General features: G+C 38.9%; 1 protein-coding gene across 1 annotated transcript in view; it reads left to right on the plus strand.

Moving 5' to 3' along the window:
• Positions 1-1,402: 1,402 nt before the first annotated feature.
• Positions 1,403-24,172, plus strand: part of CA13 (carbonic anhydrase 13) — a 31,705-nt gene continuing 8,935 nt past the window's right edge. The window contains exons 1-6 of the mRNA XM_030839229.3: positions 1,403-1,521; positions 5,885-6,082; positions 12,387-12,505; positions 18,737-18,832; positions 20,347-20,409; positions 20,942-21,097. Of these exons, the coding sequence (XP_030695089.1) occupies positions 1,485-1,521; positions 5,885-6,082; positions 12,387-12,505; positions 18,737-18,832; positions 20,347-20,409; positions 20,942-21,097 (669 nt within the window). The 5' untranslated portion in view covers positions 1,403-1,484. The remainder of the gene's footprint in view (positions 1,522-5,884; positions 6,083-12,386; positions 12,506-18,736; positions 18,833-20,346; positions 20,410-20,941; positions 21,098-24,172) is intronic.

Below are 24,172 nucleotides of genomic sequence, written 5' to 3' on the forward strand. Positions count from 1 at the left end.
AAGAGAAGCATAAAGTTTATTGTGTTTAATGCTATATGAAGTGCAGCATTTCTTCTGTTTCATTCTAACCTCAATAAGAGCTATATAAGCAGAAGGAGCTACAGGCTCACTGTGGGGTATTTAGGTCAGGTCTAAAGAAGAATAGTTCAAATTGATCCTTATTTAGTGGTCCCTGAACAATGCAGTGGTTACCCAAAGAGGGACTCCCTGGGACTTGCAATTGCCACATTATGCAGCTGCGATGTGGATGGCAAGAGAAAATGAAAGATATTTTAACAGCCACTCTTAAGTCTTTTATGGAAGGCTCATGCCAATTAAGAAGCTCTTTGCATTAGTTTGTCTCTAAGTAACACTGCACAATTCAATTTGAAAGTTCACATAGACCTAACTCAAACCCTTACACGGCTGGAACAGTAATTATAATCCTGGCAGGTCACACAGTTTATTTTTCATTGGGAGCCCAGAACACCCACACGAGGACAGAAATTCAAGGCTCTGCAGTCAGTTCCGTCGTCCGTCTAGGGCAGCAAGCCTACCAAGCATCCCTGCAGGGTCAAAAGGGCAACAGAATTTCAGGGCCGAGGATCAATAACCAGGCTTGGGTCCCTCACTCCCCAAGCCACAGGCCCGCAGAGGGTGAGCGTTAGGGGAAGGGGGCAGCAAGAATGGACGGGTGGGGATCGGCTCCTCTTTAAGAGGGACCTCTAGGCTCCAAGTAGCTGCGTTGATCTGGGGCCGGTTACTTAGTTTTTAAGCCTCATTCCCTTGTTTCCTAACTATTGGGAACTTATAGTGTCTTCCTCAAAAGACTGTTATGAGGATCTAAAGGGAAAATGCGGGTAAACGTCTTGGCTAAGACCCTGGCCTGTGGTAAGTCCTTAATAAATAGCAGCAGAATTCTTTTTGTGGCTCTTATCATTGTCATTATTGCGCTGTATTGTCTTTGCAGTCGCCGCCACCACGACCATCCCCGCCCTCCTCACTTCTCCAGCCGGTTCCTCACCTCCCAGCCGGGCGGCTCCCGGCCTGGGTGGCTCATTCATTCCCTGGAGGGCCCGCTGGGCAACACTTGCCTCTCTAGGATGACCGATTCTCAGAAGGCAGGAAAGCCCCTCTGGAAGCCCTTCTCTCTTTCTTTCCCTCCTCCCTCTCCATCTCCCCGCCTTCGTATCAAGCACTATGTCTTTCCCGAGTTCAGACAGTGAGAGGACTCGCACCACAGGACTCAGCCCCGCTCCGAGCGCCCACCCACTCGCAGCACCTTCGTCCTCCCTTCTCGGGCGCCTTCCCTGCCCGCCACTGCCCCCTGGCGGACGAGGCCGAGAGCGCCCTGGCCCCGGGATTCAAGGGCCCTCCCGGTCCTCCGCGGCCCCCGCCCTAAGCTGGGCCCCCGCCAGCCCCACGCAAGCTCGCTCGCCCGGCCCGCTCCCTCCTTCTGCTCGCTGCCCCGCCACTTCTTCTTCTGCCTGCCACCCCGAGGGACCATGGCGAGATTCAGCTGGGGATACGGCGAGCACAATGGTGAGCGCCTTCCGCGGATGGGAGGGGTGAGGGAGGGGGCTCTGCGCCGGGGACGGCCGAGGGGGACCGCCCGCTTCCCGGAGTCCGCCGACCGCACTCTGCCAATCCACACTTGGCGAGAAACTTTTCGGTTTGTCTTTTGAATGAGCAGCGCTCCCCGGAGCCACACGCAGGAAGCGGAGGGAAGGCATAGTCCTGCGTGGACAGGGAAAGCGTCTCGGAGGCTGTTGATAGTGGGGGTGAGTTGACGTGCGTTAGCCCTGTCACGATACCCCAGACCCCGAAATCTTCAGATATGTCCCCTCGCTTTCATTTGAAAAGCCGAAAACTTTCTCTAGTAGTAACTACTTATCAATCAAAGGCACCGAGTTTAGAAATCTGAGGACATATTTCAATGAATCGAGGACAAGTTTGCTTTCAGTCTTCTAAGCTCATTATCTCTACGGGGAAACAAATCATGGAAAATATTTGAAAATATACTTAAGAAATTTTAATGACTTGAATTGCAACATTGAAGATTTACGTTGCCTTCTTGTCAATCAATGTACCGCAACTTTCTTAATAGCTACCTGTTAGCTATAAAATATTTCCACAGCAACTTGCAGTTGGTTGACTGATACTGCTGGTTTTACCAAGATTTTAGGTTCTTTCTTAGAAATGAAGTTATATTTTAAGCTACGTCTGCAGTCTGCATGCTTTCTCCTTCCCCTTCTACACATCCTTTCAGAGACTGAGGAATTAACAAAGGATCATTGACATTGTAACACGTTGGTAAAAATGTGTTTATTGATGGAACCAACAGGAATAATAAGATGTATACTTTTCTTCTTGTATATCTTAAATTATCAAAAGTAAACCATTTTTCTTGTTTTTGTATTAAACTGAACTGATGATTTTCAAATAACCATTACTTGAAATGTTTGCAAAGTGACACCACGAAAGCCTTACAGTGAATCACTGTCAAAATTAGGTCTGAGAATAATGATAGTAATAATAATAATACTTTCTTGGATTAACATGCATATTATTCAGCAGTACTGTATAGTTAATTTTATAGAAAGCTTACTTTCACAAAGAAACAGAAAAGTTTCATTTCTAATTGTAGTCTTTTTGAGGCTATGACTAACTTGCCAGTTAAAAAATGGCAGCAGGTGAAAGTTAGAGTTTTAATAATGAAAGGTATAATTTAGGTGGATTTCTCTTTGAGACTGCAATTATAATCTTACATTTTGCTAATTTTCAATTTATGTTTGGGGAAAAAAACCTACAAAACAAATTTCTTTTAATTTCCCTCTCTGCTGGAATAATTTCTGTTATTGTTATTTAATAGTCACTGGGTGTTAACAGTGCCCTCACTATGATTAGGAAGGAGAAGCGTATTTTCAATCAATGAGTATTGATTACTCTTTAATATGTTTGAAAATATTGGCTCCAATGAAGTGCATCTGAAATTTTAAAAATCCATCTTAGAAATATGTGAAGGAGGTTAAGAGGTACAAACTTCCAATTACAAAATAAATGAATCACGAAGATGAAATGTACAGCGTGGGGAATAAAGTTATGTAAACTTTTTACCTAAAGTAAAAAGTTATGTAATGTCTTTGTATTGTGACAGATGGTAAGTAGACTTATCATGGTGATCATTTTGAATTGTATAAAAATATTGAATCACTGTGTTGTGCACTAGGTACTAACATAGGTAAATTATGCTTCAAAAACAAACAAACAAACCTAGAGAAGAAGAGATCAGGTTTATGATTACCAGAGTGGGTGGGAAGGGGGAATTGGATGAAAGTGGTCAAAAGGTACACACTTCCAGTTATAAAATAAATAAGTACTAGGGATTTAATGCACAACATGCTACATATAATAAACACGGCTGTATGTTATATATATAAGTTGTCAAGAGAGTAAATCCTAAGAGTTCTCATCACAGGGAAAAAATATTTTTTCTATTTCTTTGATTTTGTATCTATATGAGATGACTGATGTTAACTAAACTTATTGTGGTAATCATATCATGGGGTATGTAAGTCACATCATTATGCTGTACACCTGAAACTTACATAGTGCTGTATATCAATTATATCTCAATAAAATTGGAGAAAACCGAAGAAAAAAATGAAAATTTGAAAACATAAAAAAAAAATTCATCTTAGAAAAGCCATTAACAAGGAGTGATTTTGTATTTCGGCTAAGAATTGTAGGACCATTCCCTGCTTTTAGATTCAATAGCTTTCTGAGGACCACACCTTTAAGTAGATCAACTTTGGCAAAATCCTATTGGAAATGTGTTGTATCCTGACTGGGCAAGTTTTGTTGCTTGCCAGTTTAGACTGGCAAGAGCAGTGAATGAGCAGACAAAAGGAAACTTTAGCTGGGAATAGTAGCAGTGATAAAATGGAACATCAAGAAGTGAGGCATTGGAAGTGGTTACCTTCTCAAACAGCTTACAACTTCTTCCACAAACCTTTGACAGTTTTATTAGTTTAGTTTAGGAAATGTGACAATCACTGAAAACTACCTATCTCTATGGATATTCAGAAAGTTCCTGAATCAATGGAAGAACTTCTGTATATCTCTATAACTATGTTTAAATGGGTTTAACGTTGCACGTAAAAGGCAAGGGAAAGGAACCTACCATTATGGTTAATAGATAATATTGACTAACGCAAAGTGCTATTATTTTTATCTTATTTTGTCTTGCCTCTGCTTTTAAAAATAGTTCTGGTTATAAAGGACTGGAAATAGGAGCATAAAGGAATTAAGAGGAGAAAGATGCTCTTTCCTGATTGGAAAAAAGTTAATATGACATATGTGTTGCATACTTGAAATCTGATTCTCATTAGGTTAACTCATACTTGTGGGCAGTGAAATAGAACATTTTTTTCACATGAAAAAAGGACGAGATTGTATACAAAAAGAGTGTTAGAAAGGTAAATGAAAGTACTTAGTAAATAAGGAAATGCAATGCCTTTTCTGTAATAAGATGTAACGAAGGACTTTTGATGTTCAAGTTGCTTTCAAGTCCAAAGTGTATGATTCATAAGAGAACAATTTCTAAGTTATGTGTGTGGTTATGTGTTCATGCTATGACTTTTTTGTACCTGAAGCATATGTAAAGGAAAGAATTTATGCTTTCTCTTTTGCAAAGAAGAAGAGTAATAAGGAGCGTTAGATTTAGAGATTGAAGCTGTTGATAATTATGATATATTTGCATTTCTTGAAATTTCATTCTAAATCTTATCTTTAAAAAATATTTGTTGTTGTTAGTAACAAATGCTTAATTCATCGTCATGCTGTGTCATCTTAGTTAGTACTTCACTTTTAGAGAAAGCAAGTTAGTTGGTTAGTGGAGTAGGGCAAAGCTTAGTCAGCAGCCATGCTCTACAGACCTGGTGGAGGTGGTGTAAATTACAGGCAGAGTAGAGGAGGAAATAAGAACCTCTAACCTGTAAAGTCTGTAGACTGGCTTGGAGCTTACTTGAAGCTGCAATCTGGCTGTTGATTTTGAGAGGCAGAACTTGAATGAGTCTCCCAGAGAAGTGAGAGTATACAAGGGAATTGTCAGTTTATTGCTTCACCTCAATTTATCAAACATGTGTTCGATTTGGGAACTTGATGCGATTTTGACTTTGTGAATGAGGACCAGGATGCCAATTGTACCTTGTATTGGAATTCATGTAATATTGGCAAAACAACCCTGGAAGGACCTTCTGAAACACAGAAAGAGAGAAATAAATTGTTGCCTGACTCTACTGCAGAAAACCAACAATATTACATTTCCTGACATGGTGCAGTCATTTTATATGTGAAAAATTTACATATTTCCTTAGTTTGCCTGTTGCACATTCACAGGAAATTGAGCTGAGAACTGGGTGACATGTGAAGATACAGTGAGTGATAGAAGTGGGGAGAGCATTTTAAAGAACTACACCCTTTTTTGCTACACAGCTTTCTCAGCTCTGTTAGTTCTTTCAGCCCATAAACCTGACCTGTGGAGCTCTCACAGATCATTCTTGGAGCTGAGACTGAATCTCATTGTTTTCAATGATGAATTGTAGTGTTGCTTTTAGTTCAGTAGAAGGCATTTGTGAAGTACTTTTAACATGCTCTTTTGTCTACAAGGGTGAGTTTAATTCTGAAGATGAATTAAGGCAAACCAGGAAGTTTCCATACCTATAATAAAAGCAGTTGGTCTTGTAGAACAAAACAATTAGATGTTAAAGTGCTGAGGGTAAAGATCGTATTTTATTAATCTTTGTATTTTCTTCAATGTCAAGTACAGTGCATTGCACTCAACAAGTATTTGTTGAATGAAATAACTTATTCAGTCCTTTTCTTTTGGTCCTATATGTTAAAGGTCCTATTCATTGGAATGAATTTTTCCCTATTGCTGATGGAGATCAACAATCTCCAATTGAGATTAAAACCAAAGAAGTGAAATATGATTCTTCCCTCCGACCTCTTAGTATCAAGTACGACACAAGCTCAGCTAAAATCATCAGTAATAGTGGCCATTCCTTCAATGTTGACTTTGATGACACAGAGGACAAATCAGGTTGGCTTTTCTTTTTTTTCTTGGTTGGGGTGAGGAGCTTGGTTGATTGGATGGCACATTCTTATCTTTCATATTTGAACTACCTATGCACTGTGTGTCCCTTATTAGTACTTTGCTAGAACTTAGAGTAAAAGTTTTGTTTGATTAGTTCATGGAATAATGTCTTTCACACGGTGAATAAATAATAGACCAACCAAAAAAAAAAAACAACTAGTTTATTTGTTAATTTAAAAACTGACTGAAGTAGAAAAGAGCATTTCCTTTTAAAATGAACATTTAATCCTTATTCAAGTATACCTCCTGCCCAAAGAATAGATGATATCAAGTTTAAAAGTAAGATTAAAGAGAAGATCAGAGAGAATCATATTTTGGAACACTTTTTAAGGCTTCCGACAAATTATTTTTATCTTAAGTCTACTATTAGGATAATGCTGTATTTACTCTATTAATGAAAAATAAATTTTAAAAATCCTTAATTGGAAGAAAGTCTTCACTTATTCATTAAGCTCAGATTTAGTTTAGTAATAATATCTTGTGTTTATGTAGTGCTATATTGTTAGCAAAAATTATAAGCCCATTACATTTCTTCCTCATATTTGTTAAATTCATATATGTGATTTGCTTTCATCAGAGCAATTTAAAAGATGCATAAGGAAAGATGAACACATGGTACTTTTCAACTTTTGGGTGGGTGGAGAAGTAACCTCACTTTTTACATATATTAAATTGTCTTTCCTTCAGACCCTCAGTTTTATGAATCTGTATTAATAGATATGGTTGATGTGATAGTACATTATAAAAGTAGTCCGAAGTTTATAAGTACAAAGTTTATACCACCCATAATGGTAGTTTGATACTGTTTATGATCTCTCAAACAAAAAACTGAGGCTATCCTTTCCTACTTTTAGAATAAGAAATGATTAGATTGTACTTCATCTAAAACTTTCTCATAAAAAACCTTAGTCATAAAAAATTCTTACTTTAATTTGCTCAGTGATGATCCTGGTCTTCTCTCTCTCTCCCTCTCTTTCCCTCTCTCTTCCTCTCATTTTCCCTCTACTTTGGGTTAATCAGTGGAATTAGTTTGTCTGTGTTTCCAGATTTGACGCTGTGTCCGTGATGGGTAGTGTGTGCCCTCTCCCATAAGCAAAGGTCTCATTTCTATCTAGATCACAATGAAATTACCAGGGTTAATTGAAAATATCCATAAAGTACTTAGTATTCCTCTGAGACAGAAGCTACATATATATAGGTCATGAGTCTCATTCTTCTGTCTCAAGATAAATGAAGAGAATGTTTCATGGTAATTTGGGGGATTAAATTAATTAAAACATAGAAACCACCATGGCTAAAATAAATTGTTGCTGGTTTTTCTTCTTCTTTGGTACAAACTATAAAAAACACAAAGATACTTCTGTAACAAGCCATTTTAACTTGAGTAAAACAGTCTCCATTTTATAAAGAAGCCATTCTTACCAAGGTTAACTCTCAATCCCACCAGTCAAGAGACCACAGGTGTGAAACCTTCCTCATGGTCCTGGCAGGGCTTCTCTGGCTGGGCAGCTGCACAACCAGTGGTTAAGCTGTGGGGAGCCACTCCTCAAAATTTTAATAGTCCTTTAAAAAGCGACAGGTAGATGTGAAATTCACACAGGAAAAAATTCATTAGAGATAACTCTCCAATTGGCTGTAGCAGACAAGGGTGTTCTCCCCCTAGCTTCTGGTTTTTCGGAACACAGACAAGGTCCCCCCTCCCTAGGAATCACACCTGACTGGCCCCGTCACCCCTCCTGTGGCATCCCAGGCCTGTCCTCTTACAGAACTTCCCACATTGCATTGTGACTGCCAGTTGGTTCTTTCCACTCAGCTAAAGGCTCCCTGTGAGCAACAGCTGTGTCTTACTCATTTACCTAGCCTGGTGCCTGGCACACAGAGGGTACTCAATAAACGTATGTTTCAGTTAAAAGCATTTTTTTGGTATGATGTTTCTTGGAGGATATGGACAACACCATGGTATGGCATTAGGGTACAGAATGCATTAGTATATGTAGGTGAAGTCCCGATAGAATTACAAACCACCAGAAATCAATTAATATTTACCGTTTGACACCTAAATAGTTTGAACATTGGTGGATTATTCATAGTTTGAACATGTAATTTTTAAAGGCTGTGGTACTAATTTTTAAGTTTTAATAAATGAAATAGTTCCTGACATATAGTAAATACTCAATAACTACTAATAACTAGTAATAAAAATAATAATAAATAATAATGGTCTGTGTCCCTTCTGTGGATAAGATATGTTGTGCTGAAATTTTAAAAAGATGTCAAAAGGAAGGAAGATGCTTTCTTGCTAAGAAAGGCCTACTAAGAATGCTAGTAACTTGATGGATTCAGTGACTGTTCTTTAATTTTCATCTCTAAAAATTGTCAATTTCTCAGTTATAATCCTGTTATCTAGTTCTAGGTAACTGCCTGAAGTTAAACAAATGTACAAGATCTTAAATTATATATTAAAAAAGAAAAAAACAGAAAAAGATGGGGAGTAAGCATACCTTAGTTGTGTGATCCATGCCCCGCCCCGCCCTGAGCCAAGATATACAGGAAACTAAATTGGCAATCTGTGACAATGATGTATTATAAAACTTTATTATAATTATGTTTCCTTCTATAAGTTTCTTGAGGATAAGGATGGCCTTGCTCATTGTGTACTTAGTATTGAACACAGTTGCTGGCCCATTATAAGCTCTAAAGAATTGTTGAATGAATGAGTGATCAGAGAGTAACTTGGAGTGCACATGCTCAGAGCAAAGGAAGCCAGAAGCCAGACTAATGAAGACTGTCCTGGCTCTGAAAAGAATTCAAGCCCCAGTAGCTAGGACCATTCCTATCTTCATTCTCTCTCTCTCTCTCTCTCTCACTATAATCCTGGCAGATCTGTGCTCTTTGTTCTTTTCCTAGATTCCAAGCAAAATATAGATGTGCTGTTCATTTAGTTTTACTTCAGAGAACTCTTTACCATACAGTGATCAGTCCATGACTTTTATTAGATTCACAAGTCCTAAGGCTATGCGCTTTAGTGATGCTCAGGTCACTTCAGTAGCATCCTTACAAACTGAAGTTTGTGGGGGAGTGTTTCTACAGGTGAGGTCTCTTTCTTACTTTATGTTAGTAACATTTATTGATCCGGGAACTGTCCTAGGCATTGGGTATACAAGAGAATGAGATCAATTCTGCCTTAAAGGAGTGTGTATCCTAGTGAGATAGACAGTAAATGCATGAACAGACAAGTGTTTTGCTTTCTAAATGAATTTTTTTCTGATTTTGTTTTGCCAGCCTTGCTTATCATTTTAGGCAGCTAACTACAGTGTAGTTTCAGAAAGTGAGTAGAGTAAGCAAATTACTAACAATTAAAAAAAAAGTTAAGTTCAATAGAGTAATGCATATGTTCCTAGTTGGTCTTTGCAGCATATAGCAAATGACAGATATCCTTTTACTAAGTTATTAAAATTTTCTCAGACTTTAAAATTAACTCTGGTTTCTTGATCTCTGTAGATCTCTTATATGAAAGTTTTATTTGGAATAGACTTTTTTTAAAATCTTAATGGAGGGATACGTGAAGTATTTTATATATATATATATATATATATGCTAAGTGTGATTTTGGAGAAATAATTACTAGTTTTCAAACATAAGATGGAAACAATATATATTTATTCATCTAGGTTGGAAAGTAAGATGAAGAATTTGACTCTTTAAAACACTAAATCATCCTCATTAAAAAATAATTTTTGTCACCATTATTCATTTTATATCATAGTTTAGCTGTTTAGTTGTTTTATTATAGACCATCTCAACGTTGGCGATTCACCTTGGTATTTTGACTCATTTTTTCCCACTCTGTGTTTCTTTGGTAGAGCACTGCTCCAGGAGAATGGTCTTCATGGTTAGACATTTGATCATAGTCCCAGGTTGGATATTTTAGTTAAAACACTCCAAGTCCAGATATGTAAAGAGTAAGGCAATCTCTGTTGCTTAACTAAGCAGAGCTGTGCTAATCTGGCTTTAAACCCTGGATTCAGAGCAGGCTTTCCAGAGATCAACCAGTACTCTTGGATGTTTCCCTAATAATGTGTGTGTTTCTTGGTATCACTTTCTTTCTCCTGAGCCAGCTTGTTTGCATCTTCTCCCAAAGTCAATTCCACATTGATCACTCAAGCTCTCTAAGCTGCTTTTTATCTGTGAAGGAATGACTTCAAGGTTCAGCTCAGGTCTTATTACGCAATAGCGAGGGGAAAAGAGACCCTAGAGATGTTGATTTCTTTTTGTTTGGAATGCCACTGCATCCATGCTATATGGAGTCAGGGAAATGAGCCTTTTAAATTAATTTATCTGTGAATCATCTTTGAAACTGTTTGTTTAAATACAAATCAAATATTTTATTCATTCCTTCATCAAATATTTATTGTGCATCTCCTCTGTGATGGTTACTATGCTAGGTGATGGGATGGGTACAACAGAGACCCGAGCAGATGGTCTCTGCCCTCGTGAACATTGTTCCGTGGGAGAAGAAACAGTACAATTTTCTGTTTGTGACAGAGTGACAGAAGAGCAAGCCCTAGAGTCTGGTGTAAGTGGTTCTCCCTTCTCTTTTATTTTTCAGAGGGCTCTGAACATAGCTATCTTTATTTATTGTAAAGAAATCTGGATGCAAATGAATCTAAAGGAAGCCCCAACCATTCAACCTTACAAAAGATTTTATTATATACACTCCCATTTTTTTTTTCCTTAGGCAGTTTCAGGAATTGTAGAAGTTGAAGAACATCCAGTCCAATCTCTTAATTAAACAAACAATCACAAATATAGACAAGAAAGCTGAAGCCCATAGAGGCTTAAATGAGTTTTGAAAGGTGGCATAGTTTAGTAGCCAAGCTGGGACTATTCCCACATCTGCTGATTCCAACTACTATACCAACTCTTAATTACTGATGTTCAACTTCAGCCGAGTCAAACCAAGTAAGGGAGAAATGAATTCAGTTGTACTCGTCAATACAGATGGCAGTCTGGATCATTCTTTCTCCTACAGTATAGCTCAAAGAGGAGTGTGCCTTAGTCAAATGTATTATCTTGTCTTTTTTGTTGTTGTTGTTTGTAGAAAACTGCATGTGATACCTCTTAACATCTTTTGCTTCTTATATAAGGTGCATCATTCTTGACAAATTTTGAGATATATATATATATATCTTCTGAAGAGGAGGGTAATTTAAATCAAACTATTGTTTAAGGCTGCACCATACCAATCCATCACTTAATCCTGTTGGAATGTCAATGAGAGATTAGCAGTGCTTTTGATGTAATCAGCATGCGATGCTTCCACATCTTCACATATCCTTTAAAACATGCTCAATAAAGATTAATTGGGAGGAGACAGTTTAGGACTATGTTTTCTACTAAAAAGCTTTTCTGTGTACTTAATATATGATTCTATTCCCACGGTTTTAGAGATCATATGTGTTGAGGCAAAGTACTAAAATATACTCTGCCAAAGTGACAAAGATTTGATGGATTATTTTAAAAGTGTTAATTTTGTCCTGTATTTCATGTTTCCCCAAGAAGATAGAATTCAAGTATAAAAGACATGCTTACTTTGCCAGTTTTTGTAGTAATCATAACAGCAATAAAATAGTAATAATAGCTAACGTGTCCAGCATGCTGACTTTCTGCCAGGCAGTGATAAGTACTTTGTGTTCAATTTTTCTTCTGTTTTTACAACAGTATCAGGAGGAGGTAACATTACTCTCTGGAGGTTATAGACAGGAGAGCTGAGGTTTCAAAGTTAAAGGATTTGTGCAAGATGACACAGTTAGTAAATAAGGTGTGAGCCCCAGGACTCCTAACGCTGAAGCCTGTTCTCTGACCATATTGCTAGGCTGCTCTACCGTGTTCAAGATGGAGCTCTTAGCACATCACATTTTTATTTAGAGAGACTGACATTCTCCATTAAACAGAGCAATTCTTTACCTCTACAAACTCCCAGTTTCTGCTACTTTTAACCAGTGTGTCTGTTTTGATTTACAAGATATTCCATAAAAACCTGTATTGTGGACTCTTTAACCTTTTAAAATGTTTGTTTTTACTCCTCATATATTTAAAAGTTGTATTGCTGTCAGCCATCTGAATGACATTTATAAAAATTCCTTGAAGGACATGGAGATGTTGAGTGATCCAGGGAGATGCTGTGGGTTGTGACAGGATGTGTAATTTTTTTTTTCTTGCTGACAATTTAAAATGTATTGATGTTTAGTTCTGCGTGGGGGTCCTCTCACCGGAAGCTACAGGTTACGACAGTTTCACCTTCACTGGGGGTCCACCGATGATCACGGCTCTGAACACGTGGTGGACGGCGTGAGATATGCCGCAGAGGTGAGCCATCAGACTTGTATTCATCATTCAGAGTTTTTCTATGTGATGGGATTTTGGGGACACAGAAGACAACTCTCCTTATGCCAGATTAGGTATCTCAGTGGCTGAAATCACTCTATTCTGTCAGCATGAGAGTTTATCAACATGAGAGCCACACGTTTGGCCCTTCTGAGTCTTAGAGATTAAGGTTTTTGTGCCATTTTAGAAATGAATAAACTGGAGACTTAGAGAGACTATGTAACTTATCCAGCTAGAAGCAGTTGAGATGGCTTGAAACCCAGGTCTGTCCAATACCAATTACAAACTCTGTTGTATTTCCTGAAAAACCAGTGAGAAGGGAGAGAAAGAAACATTTGGTTTAGGCCCAACTGTGTACACATTTGGTCCAGACACAAATATATACTAAGATCACGTAAAGTCCATATAATAGAGTTAATAGTAAGTGGCCAAGTTCCTCGTAGGGAAAAAAAGTAAAGTCACAAACCCTCCTAAACTCTACATTACCTCTACAATCCCAGGTATTAAAATGGAGTCTCTGTTAATTATTCAGGTCGTTGGTAAAGCAGAATAGGATGAAGTGTTCATTGACTTGTTTTTTTTCCATTGGGGAGTGAACTTCTTTTCCTTATAATCATATTCATTAATAATATTCTACTTTTTCTAATCCTCTGGTTAAAGGACAAAGCATAATATACTTCAAGCTTTAAAACAGTTAAATATTGGGCTTCCCTGGCGCAGTGGTTGAGAGTCTGCCTGCCGATGCAAGGGATATGGTGTGGAGCGGCTGGGCCGTGAGCCATGGCCGCTGAGCCTGCGCGTCCGGAGCCTGTGCTCCGCAACGGGAGAGGCCACAACAGTGACAGGCCCGCGTACCGCCAAAAAAAAAAAAAACAAAACAAAAAAAACCAGTTAAATATTGCTAACACCCAGCTTTATCATGAGATGAAAGTGAATTATTGTGTGACTCAACCAAAGCTACTTATGTGAAAATATATAATGTGGCTTGTGAGTCGCCTAGGCAAGACAGAGCAAATGTTACCAGGCAAGTACAGTTTTTCTTCATTTTTCTTGTGATTACTGACCTGTGGAGTTGAGACACTCTTTTATAGCCCTGCTGTTCAGAGAGATTCAGCAAACAGACTTCTTTCCAGTTTTATTTTTCTGTTGACTTATACATCTGCTCTCTGAGACTATCAACCAAAACGTCCTTTTTGCCTACTAAAACACTTTTGCTTGAGGCCAAGTGCTTAGGGTATGGGACCTGCTCTTTCCTTGGGGTGGAGGAATAAAATCTATATCCAAAGTGGACAAAAGATGCCAAGAATGTACAAAGCAGAACTCCTGAATCTGTACAGTGTCTCAGTTTATATCACCTACTGAATAGTTTTCATGTTTGCTTTCTAAAGTTTCGTGTTCTAAATTTGACATGTTCTAACTTTCAAAAGCTTTGTGCAGATTAAGAGCTGGCTTTGGATCACTGAACTGTAATTTTCCTAAGCCGCTTAGGAAAATTGGTCACATTGCTTTATGTTTACACCTTCTAACTTCATAAACTTCAAAGTATACTCTCAGAGAGGTTGACTCTGAGTTGGCAAGTGGTTTCCTGGAAAGGGCCCTCATATATCCTGAAATCAGTCAGAGGCTCAGAGTCCTTACTTGCAGAGCAAGGGCCATCTTTGTAGGTTTTCCTTCTTGAAGAAGATGAAGCTTTGACTGGAATTTCACACTGTTCTTTAATGTATGTTTAAGGCTATTTATTTCATTTGTTCATGCATGCATGCATTCATTCATTCTTTTAAGAATTCATTGAGATCCTATCATGTCCCCCATCTTGGCCCAACTTACTCATGCTCATCCTGAAGGGAGTGCTGGGAAGGAGGAGGGATGGGTCAGGAAACACTTCCTCATGGAAAAGGCTTTACCCAAACCTGAAGCAGGAGCAGGAGTGAGCCAGGCAAAGGGGAGAGCGCCTGCATAGACTCATGTGTGAGTACTGGGGCTGGGGAAGAGTATAACATATTATCACATATTTGAAGAACAGAATGGCCAGTGTGATTAGAGCACGAAGTAAAAAGGGGAGAGTTGTCAGGGGTAAAGTTGGGAGGCTAGAGGCATCTCATCTTATTAAGGTAAGTCACGTGAGTATTGCGAACTTTATTCTTAGTGCAACAAGAAGCCACTTATTGGCTTTGAATCAGGAAGTGATCATATACATGTTTTAAAAATATCATTCAAACTATAGTTTGAGAATAAATTGGGTTGAAGCAGGAGTGGATAAAGGGAACCAGTCAGGAGGCTTTCGGGAATTTTCCAGGTAATAGGACATAGTGCAGCTGGAGGGCTGGCTGGCTGGAAGTGCCACTTCAGTGGGGTGATTGGTGATTACTTGGGGTTGAGGGTGAGGGAGGGAAGGAGTCAGTGTTTCTGGCTTGAGATAGGAATGTAACTGGAAGAAGAGGAAGTCTGGGTCAGACCTCAGGGTTGGTGGGTGTTCAAGGTCGACAATAAACAAATAAATAAATTGGATGTGGTAAGTTCTTTGATAGGAACAATACCACATGATCTGGTAGAGTAACTGGGTGCTTAAGAAAGGCCTCTTTGAGATGATCAGTGAATTGAGACTGAATGACCAGAAGAAGCCACTCTGAGGAAATCTAGGGAGATCTTTCTGGTAAGTGGGAAGAACAGGTCCAGGTGCTCTCAGGAAGAAATGAGGTTGGCATGTTCTAGAAGACAAAGACATTGGCTTCCAGGATTGGAGTTAATGAGAGAGGAGATATTATTAGCCATGTTCCAGAGAGGCCTGCAGGGGCCATACCAAGTTGGTATTTGGGGGGCTTGGTGAGCAGTTTGGAGTTTATCTTCATGTAGCAGGACAAAGACAATGGAGGGTTTCGAGCAGGGCAATGGCATGTTCTGCTTTATATTTTATAAAATATAGCTAGCTGCTCCGTGGCTAAGAGTTTGGGCAAACATTGAAGAAGCAGGGAGACAAACTAGAAGGCTATGAACGTGTTCACATGAGCGATGATGGTGATTTGTACTATGGGGTGGTGGAGATGAAGAGAGCTAGACGAATCCATATGTTTGGGGGGTAAAATCCATGGGATTTGCCAAGGAGAAGGATGTCAATATTGAAGGAAGGAAAAAGAGGAATCTAGAAACACTCTTAAGATTTTGGCTTGAGCAACCATGAGAATGGTTGTGCTATTTGCTGAGATGGGAAAGTCTAGGGAGGAGCAGGCTGCAGACAGGAATGAACTGTTTGGACATGTTAAGTTGGAGAGACAACTATAGATATTCTAGTCTCGTGTTCAAATAGGCTACTGGATACAAACCTGGAGTTTAAAGAAAAGGTCAGGGTGGGAGATGGAGGTATTTGGGAGTCATTTGCGTTGGGTTTCAGGTTCAAAAGGATCCCTTTGTGCTTGGCTATCATAAGTGATTCCTAGGGGTTGTTTAGTTTTTCCAGCTACTTTTGTACCTAACTTCAGGACTATCATCAAGTTGTGTCCTCTTAAAAAATAAAAATATGGGGCTTCCCTGGTGGCGCAGTGGTTGAGAGTCCGCCTGCCGATGCAGGGGACACGGTTCGTGTCCCGGTCCGGGAAGATCCTACATGCCGCGGAGCGGCTGGGCCCATGAGCCATGGCCGCTAAGCCTGCGCGTCCGGAGCCTGTGCTCCGCTACGTGAGAGGCCACAACAGTGAGAGGCCCGCGTACCACAAAAAGAAAACAAAACAAAAACAAACACAAAAAAACCCCACCCACATTTAAAGCTGTAACCTATAAAAATTTAATTTGGAGCCTAATCTAATGATTTGTGACATTACAGATATTAAAGTAATCTAAATCATGAAAGACTTTATCCCGAGAGTCACCTATCTACAAAAAAGTAGGCTAATAGTTCACTGCATATTTGGAACTTTATCTGATTACAATTTATGCCAAATACTTAATGAGTGTATTAAATATGTAGTTGATAGTAAAATTACAATTTCAACATTAATGAGCACATTATATGAAGCAATAGTATGCAATTTAAAAATATTAAAGTTGAAAAATACTATTATTTAGAAATTGCTTTCCAATAGGGAAGAATCTTATTTCCCTTTTGTTTTTTTTTTTTTTTTTTTTTTTTGCAGTACGCGGGCCTCTCACTGCCGTGGCCTCTCCCGTTGCGGAGCACGGGCTCCGGACCCGCAGGCTCAGTGGCCATGGCTCACGGGCCCAGCCGCTCCGCGGCATGTGGGATCTTCCCGGACCGGGGCACGAACCCGTGTCCCCTGCATCAGCAGGCGGACTCCCAACCACTGCGTCACCAGGGAAGCCCTTATTTCCATTTTTGCAGTGGCTACTATAACTTCTTGTCATTCAGTTCAAATCACTGTGGCTGTCACTGTTAGAAAATGTGAGTTTGTTGTTTGTTTGAGTTTTAGTTCAAATACAAATGCTAATAAAGCTGATATCAGTGGCTCTGAAGATACTGCTGCCAGTTAAGCAAAGTGTGTGGCAGAGAGAAGGACTTGTTTAAAAAAACAAAACATTTTTCTTGCTTTAGTCTCCTATAATATTTCAAACAATTGTTGTTTTTAACCAGTGGAAGGATATACAGATAGATTCATGTCTCTTTAGTTACACATTCATTTTCTAATCCGTTGGAGTTGTGAACATAAAGAGGGCATTTCACATCTTTCTATCTCTTTGGTGTCATCTCTTACAAAGTGAACTATGTTGGCAAGGAGCCACTTAAAACAACTTCAGCATATTTTCCTACCTCTCCCTTACAGTGGAACATCATCTGTCTCATGTGAGCCACATGAATTTTGTTTCGTCATCCAATGTTTTCAGGCTTTGTGCCTCTCCCAGCTATCTGACATCAACATAGACCATGGCACCAGAAGAATCTGCTTCTGTATTTTCCATCTAGATATGCCACAGTCTTCCTTGATTGTTTGTTAATGGTGCACTATTTTATAGTTTTATAGTTCCCAGTTTATGGTAACTCTTATTTATCTAGAAAGCCTCCCATATTAGTTGCCTGTGAGATGTGAAGTTATATTTAAAGGAAGGGGTAAAAGTATTCATTTGAATATACTACATTCTCTCTGTTACAGCCAGAAAGGTGATTTGTGCATGAAACCCTTCATAAATAAGTGTTTCCTCCCCGAGGTGCCAAAAGGACTCATTTGAAAGAGATCTTATCTGAAGTCCATCCTTCCTGGAGGATCCTTGGACAACATGGCTGAGTCATGATCTTGGCCAAGTCATTTGGGTGCCTGCATTGCCCTCTGGATTCTATCTCAGTTTGTCCTTCCCTTAACCAGGAATGAAGACCCTCTAAGAGTGGTCTTCTGCCTTACTGTCATTCTACAACCCTTCACGCTTGTTTGTGAGTCTGGAATACTGCATTGTTTACTATTGTAGGACATTTAGGACACCTTTGGAAGTTGTGAAGTGGGTGAAGCCTGTTTTCTAGAGTTCCAACTCCTTGTCCAACTCCAACTCCTTGTCTCTTCCTTCTTTCCCCCCGCCCCCATCAGTAGCACCAGTTGCCTCTCATTTTCTTCCTCAGATGCCTCTGTTTACAAGACCCTGAAGCCTCTTTTTCCCTCTTAAAACTTGCTCTCAACAGAGGATCTGAACATATTCTTAGAAGTTAGAAAATGTGTAAATACCGCTAAAAATAATTACCCCTAAGGAGAATTTGCATTTTCAAGCCATAAAGAGTCTTAAACTGCAGTGATGAACATCTGACTGGCAGTTTCAGGAACAACTGGCGCTGTTCTCAGCAGCAGGATTGTCCCCAAATACCTACTGTGTGGAGTTTGACTTCTCCACTTGCCTATGACCCTGCGCTCGTGCGTTGGACTCAGCCGCCAGCTGGGGTCTAATTGAAGGCTGCACAGTTGCAGTCCCATCTGTGGACATGGGGGAGCCCTGAGTCACTTGGGAGCAATTGTTGGAGATTGTTAGGGCTAGAGAGGCTTGACAGGATGCTCCAGAGCCTTCTAGTGATGTGGACTTCAGCACAGTACACCACAGACCAAAGTGACATGGTCCTTCACCTGTGTACTTTAGTTTTTAGACAAAAGTAAAGAGGAGGATTCTGGACATTATACATATAAGTGCACAACACCAGAAGATCTATATAAATGTTTTATTTGTATTTATGTTTTTAAGGGTGTTTAAAAAAAAACATTTGAATTATGTTGCGTTCCTCCCTTTCAGCTCCACGTTGTTCACTGGAATTCAGACAAATACCCCAGCTTTGTTGAGGCAGCTCATGAGCCAGATGGACTAGCTGTCTTGGGCGTATTTTTACAGGTGAGAATCACTAATTTCATTTTGAATGACTAGTCAGCCATGTTGGATAAAGAGTTTCAATCATGGGGTAGACGGTCTACCATTTTTTAATAGTAAACTAGTTCTAGGTTTAATGTTTTCCCTTTGAAGTGAATTTTAACGTTTTGTATATTATTTTATGGTTCATCTAAGGGCCCAGAACTACCCTAGGAACATTGTCTTATGAAACGTCTCATTGTCCATTGATCATTTTTTTGTGAATAGCAAACGCAGATGCAGCAACAATAGTAGCAGAAGTAACAACTGAGATCTTGAGAAGAAAATCTTTATAATAGGCTCTTCCTGACTGCTCAATATTTGGAGATACAGGATAGGGTAAAATTCAAGTTCCTCATTCTTTTTTTTTTTTTGGCGGTACGAAGGCCTCTCACTGTTGTGGCCTCTCCCGTTGCGGAGCACAGGCTCCGGATGCACAGGCTCAGCGGCCATGGCTCACGGGCCCAGCCGCTCCGTGGCATGTGGGATCTTCCCGGACTGGGGCACGAACCTGTGTCCCCTGCATCGGCAGGCAGACTCTCAACCACTGCACCACCAGGGAAGCCCAAGTTCCTGATTCTTGAAGCACTAGTTTGACCACAATAGTATTTTGTCCCAAACACACTGACCATTTTAAAAGATTCTGTTGTAGTTTCCTTTGTGTGATATCCACAGGAGGTATCACTGTCATAATACATGTGGGTGGGCTGTGCTGCTCAACTCCCACTGCGACCACATTCCTTAGGGTGTGCACTTTTGATATGCCCCTGACTCTGCGTGATGTTGATGTTGTAAATCGTTGCACTGGGACAGGGGGAAGCATGGGGCAGAGCAGAGACTGGCATGCATAGCAGCAGCTCCTTTTTTCGGTCCTCAAGTCTGGTGGTGGCCGTGAGATCCAAGTGGGGCAAGGCATTATACTTGAATCCCAAGGACTTAAAACCTTCAGAGAGATTCAGGACACCCCAAATAAATGAAAAGAAGTATATATATTTTTCTGAAGGATTCTCCTCATGATGATACATTCCGTTGATTCAGGACCTCAAGTCGTTTTAAGCTGAAAGTGGGAGATGTTTTCCTCTAATGTTTTGATTGTCACCCATAGTTGGTTTGGATCTAGGGTCTGAAAGTCACATCTGGTTTAATAGTGCAGGTGTTATGTAAGAGTTTCCTAAGCAAAGTTTCTCTCGAGAGAATCTGTACCCTGAACATTCATAAAGCTGACAAATAAGAAGCTGTTACTGCTAGTTTTGGAATCGAAGTTATAGTTCAGCCAAGGAGCCCTGTAATATTATCTTGTTGTTTCGATTTTTCTGGCGTGATAAGGCTGGCAGGTGAAAGAGAGCCTCACTATAGAACAATCACTGTTTGTTTGTTCTGGGCTGGCTTAGGTTTTTTTTTTTTTTAAAAAAAAAGAATTTAAAAATAGTGACTGAAATGGAGTGATGCAGACCTGATGTGCTACAGTAACCATTTCTTCTGAAATGTTGTGTTTTCAGATTGGTGAGCATAATCCCCAACTTCAAAAGATTACCGATATTTTGGATTCCATTAAAGAAAAGGTAAAATTAATTTCTATTTACTAGTGACTAATATATTCCTTGGTTTCTCCTGAATTCTCTTATCTTCTTTTAAAAATTTAGACTTTGACATAGCATATGCTGCTGGCTTGGAAGCAGGTTTGGAACATACTTGACCAATAGAACAGAAGTAGTTTATTACCACTTATCTCTTGAAAATTATGAAGGGGTCTTAAGTTATCTAAAACAATCACTAATGCATCTATTTTTGCATAATTAGTTTCTTTTGTTGGAGTTTTGCAGCGTAAGCCTTTAGTGGCAACACATTTTAAAGACCACTTACATTAAAAAGTAAATCTTGAGCTTCTTAAATAAATCTAGGTGATGCGCTACTTCATCTTAAATTTTTAGATTAAGGCAGATTCTTTTTTTTTAAGATATGAAAAGCAGATACTAAATAATTCCATGAATTACAGAATTCCAGTGAAATAATATTTCAATGGATGTATGTTTTTTTGAGGTCTGTGTAAAGCTTTCCCATTGTAATTTGTGGGAATTCTCTTTTCTTCCTCAGGGTAAACAAACTCGATTCACAAATTTTGACCCATTATCTCTGCTTCCTCCACGCTGGGATTATTGGACATATCCTGGTTCCCTTACAGTCCCACCTCTTCTAGAGAGCGTCACATGGATCGTTTTAAAACAACCTATAAACATCAGCTCTCAACAGGTATATCGCTTTTTCCACATTGATCCTGATTCACTAGAGGAAACTGGGCTTAATCTTGTGTGTGTGTGTTTTCAAACCCTGCCCTCATTTCTGCTGTTGTGAAGCCTGAAATTAAGGCTTTACCTTTCTCTTCATTAGTCAGATGGGTGGTTGGACCAGATGAGATTTATGTCCCTTTCTTATTTGACCTTCTATGATTAGATGATTTCTTTCCCATTTCCTAGAAATGCAATGTGCAAACAGGCACGGGTGGAAGTGAAGTGCCACTTTAAGGGCTATACTTGTTTGTTTTTATTTTCTTTTGTGTGGTCTGAGATATTAACAGTCTGGGATACAAATGGGAAAATCAGGAGAGAAGCTTATCTCAAAAGGTGATAGTCTCCTTTTTGACCTCAGTCCCTGGACCTGCCTCCCCTACAGATCTCACATTTAGAAAGGGAACGGTGAGAACAGCCTTGGGCATAGCACCCTAAGAAATGTGTGTACTTGTTAAATTTAAGAAGTCCATCTGATCTTTTGGCTTTTATCTGACAAAACTGTTGTGAAGCTGCCTGAGGGGCTTTAAGCATTTGCTAAGAGGCTGTGGGTGGCTGCCTGTACTCTTCTTGTGAGGACATTTCCTCACTGGTTCTTCTGATAAATGCTTATAGAGCCCCCATAGTCAGTCGGTCAGTCAGTCTTGGAATGTCTTTGATGACTCTGGCCAGAGCTGTGAACCCACCCTGTGACTGACGAATCTGCCAGGTGGATGCTCTGTGCTCTGGGATGCTGTACCTAACGGGTTTTGTTTTGTTTTCTGTTTCAAATTATATGCTGCGAAATCTTAGTAAGAACACAACCTAGTAATTTTTGCATCTAATAAAGTACTCCTGTCCTGGGCTGGCCCGCCTGCCTAGTGGTTTATATCTTTCGTCCAATCAAAGACTAGAGCTGTTTCACCTTTACGAAGGTCATATCAGGTAACTTTTCCCCTTGGGGTGTTGAACACATCCAACTTCTGTCGACCTTGTCTTTAGAATGAAAGCCAAATAATAATCTGGGGCATACGTATTAAAACACTTTATAAAAGTCTGGGTAGAAATCCAGAGCTTGACTGACACGGAAATTCCTGTGAATTTTTTCCATCATAAATAAGGTGAGTTGCATCATGAGAAAAATGACCTGTCACAGATTCAGTGGCTTTATTAATGGGGTTCATTTTCCTCCCCTTCACGTGCTAAACTGTTTACTTTTACATTCTTTTATTAAATTTGAATAGGTTAATAGTGAGAGTTAATACATTATAACATCAAGTTAGTAATATTAAGGGAATCATGTTTTCCCTTATATTTCAAGAATTTCTTTATTCCTTAAAGCTGGTTGGAAAATAAGTTTTTTCAATCCACCTGTGATTTGGAAAACAATATATATCAAAATATATATTTAGTTACTTAAAATACATAAAGTTAACCGAATCAAAAATAACCCCCTGCAAGTTTAGGAATGACTGACTGCCTAGCTGTGAATTCACTACTGTATCTTATTTGAAGCTCAATTCATTAATGTTAATTATTAATGTGGTTTTTATGCAGTTAGAGTTTATAAAATAATAGCTGTATTTTAGAGCTTTAGTGTGAGTGGTAATTCACTTTGAGGCATTCACTTAAATCTACTGTAGCAGGAACACTTTCAGACATTTTATTTTTAACCAGATTGAAATGATTATCTGAGTAATAATCCCAATTATTATGATGATTATAATATCTTAATAATCCAAATTATCATGATGATTATAATATCGTAATAATCCAAATTATTATGGTGATTTTAAGATTTAAAGAATGAAGCAAAAGATATTTTAAGAGTCAAATCCCATTTGAACCATGAGAAGAACATCAGAAAATGCCCAGTTGAGAGACATTCTCAATATACCTGATCAGTAGTCCTCAAAACTGTCAAGGTCATCAAAAACAAGGTAAGTCTGAGAAATTGTCATAATCACGAAATGCTCAAGGAGACAAGACAACTAAATATGATGCCATTTCCTGATAGGATCCTGGAACAGAAAAAGATGTTAGGTAAAAACAAAGGAAATCTGAATAAAAGATGGACTTCAGTTAATGATAACATATTAATATTGGTTCACGACTTGTGAAAAATGTACCATACTAATGCAAGATGTTAATAATGGGAAACTTTTGTGTGCGTCCTTAAAAGTAAATGAAAAAAAAAAAAAGGGGAAACTGAGTGTGGGGTATCCGAGAACTAATTATTCTATTTTTGCAAGAATTCTGTAAATTCAAAACTGTTCTAAAATAGAAAGCATATTTTAAAAATCCAAAGCATGAAAGGGTTGATAAGATTATTTAGTTGCTTAACTCTTTTATATAAAGTAAAATGAAAATGTCTTTTGTGTATACCATTGATTTAAGGATTACTTTTCAAAAGATAATTTTTAATCTCAATTTTAGCAGCTCTTTATTTTAGAAACCACTGGAAAATAGTATTTTTTATTTATTTTTCAATTCCACCGTATAATGTCATTATCTGTGAAGATTAAATCCTCTTTTTAGTAAGTTGGTGCCAATTTTTTTCTAGGTTTTTTTCCTGCTGCTATTTCTTGCCAAGTCATTGTTTGACCTAAAGGGCAAATCAGATGGTTTTCGTTTTCTTTTTCTTGATCCAAGTCCATTTTTCTCCCCAAAGAAAAAGAGTCATTTACGGGAATGCTTGATTTAACGGCCAGGCCAGTAAACAGATACACTGTTTTTTGCTACTTCTGATAACAGATCTGTCATTCTTTGGAAGGCTGACTTCTCTTGCCAAGTCTCTTTGGTTTATGCCAGATTATCTATAGTGGCTTACTGACCTGCTGAAATTTGATGTGCAGAATACTTGGCTTTAATTCTGTACTCCTTTTTAAAGAAATTTTTTTTCTTTTTTTGTTTATTATGATATTTGCATACAATAAAATTCATGAATTTTAGTGTGCAGCTGATGATTTTGGTTATTGTAACAACCACTACAATCAAGACATAGAGTGGATCCCTTGGCTGAAAAAGTTTCCTTGTGCCCCTCTGCACTCCATCTTCTTCC

This window comes from Globicephala melas, chromosome 17 (genome assembly GCF_963455315.2).
Source record: "Globicephala melas chromosome 17, mGloMel1.2, whole genome shotgun sequence".
Classification (NCBI taxonomy): domain Eukaryota; kingdom Metazoa; phylum Chordata; class Mammalia; order Artiodactyla; family Delphinidae; genus Globicephala; species Globicephala melas.